We start from the raw sequence: 7,888 nt of genomic DNA on the forward strand, positions 1-7,888 counted from the left end.
ATGTTCAACACCTCCAGCGTCTTGTACTGTTGGACTTGCTTGTGAACGGATCTCCAAAGACCATTCTGGTTCTTTATCTTCTTCAACAGAAAAGGAAAATTGTTGAAACGAACTGTTGTCGCTCCATTTCCAGATTTCTTCTTCGTCAAAAATAATATCTCGGCTAATAACAATTTTCTTGGTAATAGGATTGAACAAGCGATAAGCTTTTGATTTGTCATCAACACCAAGGAAAATGCATTTTTGACCTTTATCATCCAACTTCTTCCTTGCAGCATCTAGAATATGGGCATATGCTATACACCCAAAAATCCGGAAGTACTCAACATTTGGTTTACGCCTTCTCCAAGCTTCATGAGGTGTCATATTTCGAATAGAACTGGTAGGACATCTATTTAATATATGAATGCTCCAATGAACTGCTTCTGCCCAAAAGTCTTTTGGTAAGCCACTTCTCTTTAAAAAACTACGCACCATATCCAGAATTATGCGATTTTTTCTTTCACACACACCATTCTATTGAGGTGTGTAGGCTGCTGTAAGGTGCCTTTTAATTTCATGCTTCTCACAAAATTCTACAAATTCTAGTGAGTTGTATAAGCCACCCCGATCAGTTCGCAAACATTTAATTTTACAACCAACTTCATTTTCAACAAACACTTTAAACTTCTTAAAAATTTCAAATGCTTCTGATTTTCTCTTAAGAAATAGACCCATGTATTTCTGCTATAATCATCAATGAAGCTAATGAAATAGCGTTTACCTTCATTAGACATAGGACTTATCGGACCACAGATATCTGAGTGCACCAACTCCAGCACCTTCTTTGCTCTCCAAAACTTTCCTGTTGGAAATGATTCACGATGTTGCTTGCTAACTACACACTCTTCACATACTTCATCGGTAGATTCAAGTTGCGGAAGACCTAACACCAATTGTTTTTGCTTTAAGAACTTCAGGCTTCCAAAATTTAAATGCCCATACCGAAAATGCCACTTCCAGGCATCCTCTTTAATTTTGGCAGAAAGACAAGATTTTATAGAGTTGTGAAGATATAAAGGAAACAAGCGGTTTGACGACATGTTAATCTGTGCGATTAACCCCAAACGAGGATCTTATATCTTACAAACTCCACCTTTAACATTAAGTTCATATCCCTTTTCTTGAAGCTACTCGACACTTAATAGATTTGTTTTCAACGCAGGGACATAAAACACATCACCTATGGTATGAATGGAGTTGTTTTTGGTTGAGACTTTTACCTTTCCTTTTCCCTAAGCAGAGACCACAGAATTATCTTCAAATCTCATGGTATCTTGAAAAGTTTCATCCAACTCTGAGAATGCCTCTTTCTGCCCACACATGTGATTACTGCAGCCAGTATCGAGATACCACAAATTTGAGGGAACTTTCTCTTTGGAAGTATACGCCATCAAAAGTGAAACCTCCTCTTCTTCTTCCTTTGTTTCCGCGTCTTCCTTTCTTGTTGCAAAATTAGATCTACCACCACGATTCTTACTTAAATTGGTATGAAACTCAGATCGGTAGTGTCCAAATCGATGGCATCGATAGCATTCAACTTGAGACTTGTCACGTCTTTCAACTTGAGACTTGCCGCGTCTTTTTTCCTTTTCCTGGGAATCGCCAGCTTTGTTTTTCTCCCTTTCTGGCGACAATTTTTTTCTTTCCACTTGTCTTTCTCTGGATCTCTTCCTTTTGAAGATATCACTGCCTTCAATGCTACTTCATCCTTGTCTTGTTGGTTTAATTTCTGCTCATGACCCAACAAAGAACCTTGTAACTTGTCAATAGAAAGAACATCAACATCTTTGGATTCTTCAATGGAGCAGACGATATAATTGAACTTTGCAGTCATCGAGCGAAGTATTTTCTCAATGATCGTAACATCCTCTAGTTTTTCTCCATGAATTCGCATTTTATTTGCGATAGCCAAAACTTTAGAGAAATATTCTGTTACCGACTCACCACCTTGCATACGTAGAGCCTCGAACTCACCACGAAGTGCTTGAAGCTACACTCATTTCACCTTCGCCGTTCCTTGATACTTCTTTTTCATGGAATCCCATATTTTTTTAGAGGTATCCTTGCAAAGAATTATTTCCGGTATTGAGTGATCAATAGCCTGAAAAGGGTAATTCTTCGCCTTGAGATCTTTTAACCTTAGACTGTCCAACTCTGCCTTCTGTGCTTCCGACAAGGCAATACCAGTGGCTGGCTCTTGTACGCCAACACTCACAACTGGCCAAAACTCTTTAGACCTAAGAAAGTTCTCCATCAACATACTCCAATGGTTGTAATGACCATCGAAACGTGGAATAGCGGGCAGAACAAAATTTTTAGTGGTCATTGTTTTGTTGCTGCAATAGTACTCCCAAAAGAAGAAAAAACTTTTTCTGACTTTGATACCAAATGATAGAAAAATACACTACAGCAGCAATGAAAAGAAAAAGACTCTGCAAGTGTGAAAATTTACTCTGTATTCAAGTTACAAAATACTCTGTTACAAGAGTCTTAAATAGATGAAATTAGGTAGCAACATAACACGTTTATTCTCCTAAGAAATTTGAATCTAAAAACTGACTTAACATTAACTTGTAGCCTAAAGCTTTGGAACAACTTATTGACTCCTAAATAAACTCAACAACTAAACCACTAAGTGACCCACAAAGCTGGTCACGTTGCTGGTCATGTTGTCAACATTAATTGTATTTTTAGTTTTACTTGTCATTTTTAAAATATCAAGAAAATATAATTTTTTTTAATTTTACACTTAACTTTAATTGTTTTTTCTCCAAATTAATTTCAGCACACAATTTAAACATCATTTAATAGAAATACTAAGATAAAATAGTTATATTAATTATTTTTTTTTATTAAATGTGTCAAGTCATAATATGACAAGTAAAAATGGAGGAAGTATAGTTTACTCCAAAAATTGTGAACACGCGCGTTCCATTTGCTTTTCTGCCTTGTGAAGTTTGATACAAGTATATATCTCTTTCACTGCAGTATTATTTTCTTGGTCATTCTTGATTACTAATTTTGAGATGGTTTCCTAGAAAGTAAAGCAAGCTATATATAAAAGTTAAAACAAATTTAAATATTTGAGATCGAAGGAGTAATAAAAGTACAAAATGTTTGTTTAATTAACAACGTGACAGCTTGTTTAATGGATGACCACGCATTTAATGAGTAAATTTGAATCTAACGAAGACTAATTCATTATTTAAAAAAAAAATAATTATAGAAAAATTGTAGTAAGATTTAAACAATTAATGAACTATGAACGTGTCGTGGTGTACCAGTAACGATAAAACTAAATCAATCGGTGTGGTATTTTCTTACTTATTGCTAATTAAAATTCACATTCAAGTATTCAATTATATATGGCTTTGGTATTGATTCAAAATTATTAACAAATTAATTAAGTAAATGATTTTTTTCTAACTGCTTAAATTTTTAAATGAGATCTAATGGTAAGATTTTGTTATATTCTTCATTATAATAATTGAACTAATTATTTTGTAGCTCCATAAATTAAAGAACACTTTTGACAACATATGAAATTTAGACTTTCAATTCTATTTCCTATTATTTTTTGGGTTGTCTCCGGACAATAAATTTCATACATAAGCAAACCGCAAAACGAAATAAAATAGTTGATGTCAAAGTATTAATCATCAATTGCAAAAACTTTAAAGTTTTAAATTTTAATTTAACATAGTTGTTAGCAGTTTACTTGGCTGGCCAAACATTCAATGAGGAAGATCAACTATCTGCAATATTTTCTTTTTCTTTTTCATACTACGGAGACTGAGTCATTTTTGTTAACTAAATAAAATAATACGCTACTATATACTTTGACAAAAAACAAAAATGAAGTTATTACGTGGCTTAACGTCCTACCAAATATTTTATATTTACAACTTTAATTTAAACTTAAAAACAACTTAAAATTAACTTGAATGTATCTTTTCTTCAACCAATCCGACTATGGAATAATTTTGATATTTTTAATTAAGAATAAACTCAAAACCATTCAATCACATCCTCACGAAGATGACTATAAATTTATCGTGGCGCTAATAAAAGGAAATTTTAAATCAGTTATGTATTATTTTTATTTTTATTTTTGAAAAAAGATGTTAACGCTAAATCAACCCTTGTTTATTATTTTTAAAGAAAAAAGTACTTCTAAAAAGTATCCACTATAACTTTACTCTTCTTATTGAGTCTCGCCCGATAAAATCTAAATTAGTCGAATTAAAATTTTCAGATATTAAATACTTAAAAAGAGAGAGTTATATACTGATTAAGATTTATCTAGACTATAGATTAACATCGAATTTGAGATATATTGAGAGTAATTCATTCTTATCGCTAAATGAATGGCGCCTTAACTAGAATGCCTTCTTTTAGTAAAAAAATTACTATCCCTAATTCAGATTTTCATCACCTTATCACATATTTCTCTATTTTTATGAATCAAACTTTAGATCTATAAGTTAGATAGATCTCCTCCATCTCATTACTTTTTTTGACGGTACAAAAATACCCTTCATACAAGTGACAAACACACCCATCAAAAAAAATAAAAAGAGATCAATTAAAGTAAAATGAAATTTCTCTAGTCATTTGTTTCGTTCAAGACATACGTGAACTGTATCAAAAATTACATAAAAAATAGTAAGACCATTGGGGATGATTACCGTTAAAACAAATTGGCAATACCCAACAAATTGCAAAAAATTCAAATGTTAATTCAACACCCTTGGACATAATTAACCTAACAAATTCACTTTCTTCTATTTCATCAAATTTGTTTACAAGTATATGAACTTTCACATTAATTCCTTTTTGTACCCCATATTTTTACAAAGAATCACTTTCCATACCCAAATAATTCTTGAGCTCACTAGGGAAACATGGGTTTCTCTTCCACTTATCACCATGCAATTTTAATATCTTGAGTACTCTTTCCTTTGTTGTTGAAGAGCCACCAATATGTAACAAAGCCACCAATTTTTTCACTGCACCATACATCAACATGTCATCCAAAACTTTATCTGTGGGGTGAGAATTGCAAATCAATGAAAGAATTTTCACCCCAATTTTTGTGCCAACATTTGAAATATTCAATATTTTTTTGGTTATGGCTGCAACTCCTAGACCATGTTCAATGAATCCCATTCTTCCATCAGCACATTCACATAACATCTTGATCAAGTACATTATTTTCTCACTTTTTGATTTGCTTGAATCAGGTAGAATCTCAATCAATGTGCACATAGCTCCAGCCTCAATTGCCTTCAATCTTGATTTTTTCGATTTTTCGAGTATGTCAATCAAGACTTGTAGTGCACAAGAACTTGCCTTGCTGCAAATTTCATCAGACACAATTTCCATCAAGGACTTGAAGAACCCAATCCCTTGATCTTCAATCACAACATTCCATTGACAATCTGATTTTGTGATCCTTTGGAATATCGAAATGGTGCAAAATCTTGCCTCTGCACTACCCCTTTGAAGCATTATGGCCATGGACTTCATGCACCCTGGCTGCAACAGAATCTTGATTGTCTCCTCCTCTTCTAACACAATTGGCAACTTGATCAATAGACTAAGAGCCTCTTCACATGCTCTAAATGTCACGAAATCCGAGCTTTCGATTAAAACTTGTTGAATGATCCTAACAAGAACCTCAACCCCACCACATTTCTTGAAATCATCCTTCACATCATGATCACCTAATTCAACAATTGACTTGACTTTCTTCAAGGAACTCACCTTAAAAGGACTCGATTCTATCGTGTTGAGTAACGCGACGAGCTCATCGTGCTTCATGGAATATGCAGGACATGTGTTTGAATTTGATTGAGATTTGCCATTTTGCCAAGCAACAATGAGCCTCTTGAGGGTGTGATTTGGTGTCATGTGAAAGCTATGTATAACTTGCATTGTGGCAGGACAAGTTTTTTTCTTGCAAGTATAGAACCATTTCTCTATATTTTTCCTCTCATATGTAACACCAGTGGAGATTGTAACAGGATCTTTCATGAGCTCCATGGAGATTGGACATCTAAAATGTAGAGGAAAATCCATGGATTGATACAATTGGTATTTTCTTGAATTTTGTGAATTGCTATACCACCATTGAAAGATGAAAGTGGGAAGTGGGGTAGACAGAATCATAACCTTTTTATATGTATTTATGATATGTGTGCAACTCTTAAAAAACAAAAAATCAAAGTCAAACAACTCTATTTAATTGGTTGAGATTATAATTAAGTATATCCAAGCTATGTAACTGTGGACATCAAAGCAAAATAGATGGGGCCCTTGGAAACTGCTGGATTGGCTTTGAATAGGCTAATATAGTTGAATAAAAATGAAACTGCTATATATTTTGCCACCACACCCCCTATTTTGGATATATACTAATTTAGATCCTAAAATATCTAATGTCTTAAAGTCTATTTATCAAAATTTCTTAATATTTAATGAATTGTTTACATTATCATTATTTTTTAACTTGTTATAGCTAGACTTATAGCATGTTCTTGACCTTATCTCTAGATTACTAATTTAATTTATCATAATCTTTTACATTATTAGCATATATACGTTAATCTCACTTTATTATAGTCCACACTACACTAATTGAAATAGTAAATTGGATGCTGTAAGCAATTAACTAGCTCCGCGTGACATGAATCTTGATGTAATGCTATTGCCTATTCTAATGATTTTACTTATAAAGAAAATTCATATTTGTAGAATTTGTCAATTGTATGACAGACGCATCAAGATAGATATATAAGTAATATTTAGTTTTGATCGTAGATTAAAAAAAAAAATTATCAAATAATAGTAGCATAACGAGTTCTCAAGCAAATAGTCGTCGCGTTTGTAAGTTGAAATTGAATTTACTTCAATAGCTATACTAATTAACTACAATTTTTATAGACCTTGTGTTTGATGTCACCTAGTCTAAACTAATATAATGTATCTTTCAGCCATAGAAAAGACTTTGATTATCCTTGTTTAGTGTCATTAAGATGACAATATGAGTGTTCAATTGGAAGATAAAGAAAAGTAGAGGGGTGAAAATGGCAATATACTTTCTTATAGAGGGTTATTGCGCACCAAGTTGGAAGTTGACTTTCTGAAGAGTAGATAACTGTTAATTAAAAGATTAGATCTAAACTTGCGCAAGACATGCATAAATTGTTGTATTATTTTAATTAAGGGTTTTAGTGATGTAACTGATACATAAAAAGTCGTATTATTATTATTATCATTTCTTTTATTTGAATTATCTTTGAGTTCAAATGTCTATCTAAAACGATCTCATGCAAAATATGTGTAGTGTCTACCTACATTTCACCCTCATAAAGTCTTATTTGTACGTGGAATCTCATTGCCTATGTTATTGTTATTATAATTAATACATAAATATTCAACTAAGAAAACTGTATTTATATTCAAAGTTTAGTTTACATAACACCGGCGAGGACTGCGATATCTCCACACGTTATTCCCTCTTTGTTTCTCTTGGCTGTTGAGCTGCCTCTCTGACTCTATTTGCTTTCTCACTCCAAAATATTTTTTTCAAAAAAAAATAAAAATAATATATATATATATATATCTTCAAAGCAAAAGATATTTATATATAAACAGGTCATTTAAGAAATTAAATAGTTGTGGACAAATTTAGTTGGCAAACATAGGATTTGCAAAGGTAAAATAAAACGGTTATAAATAGATCCAGATCAAGTTCATTATTACGACAATTTCTATAAAGGATCGGACCACAAATTCAATACTTGAATTCTCAATATAAATACTACATAGTTGATTTTCATCT

The 7,888-nt window shown here is 32.4% G+C and overlaps 1 protein-coding gene across 1 annotated transcript; it reads right to left on the minus strand.

Annotated features, from left to right (window-relative positions):
- Window positions 1-4,799: 4,799 nt before the first annotated feature.
- Window positions 4,800-6,268, minus strand: LOC107857190 (E3 ubiquitin-protein ligase PUB23-like). Its single transcript, XM_016702128.2, has one exon. The coding sequence runs from the start codon at window positions 6,211-6,213 to the stop codon at window positions 4,894-4,896; it is 1,320 nt and encodes a 439-aa protein (XP_016557614.2). The 5' UTR covers window positions 6,214-6,268; the 3' UTR covers window positions 4,800-4,893.
- Between the last annotated feature and the right edge of the window lie 1,620 nt (window positions 6,269-7,888).

This window comes from Capsicum annuum, chromosome 1 (genome assembly GCF_002878395.1).
Source record: "Capsicum annuum cultivar UCD-10X-F1 chromosome 1, UCD10Xv1.1, whole genome shotgun sequence".
In the NCBI taxonomy this organism is placed as follows: Eukaryota; Viridiplantae; Streptophyta; class Magnoliopsida; order Solanales; family Solanaceae; genus Capsicum; species Capsicum annuum.

Coding starts and splice junctions, on each gene's coding strand:
- LOC107857190 (XM_016702128.2), bottom strand. CDS start 6,213: ATGATTCTGTCTACCCCACTTCCCACTTTCATCTTTCAATGGTGGTAT.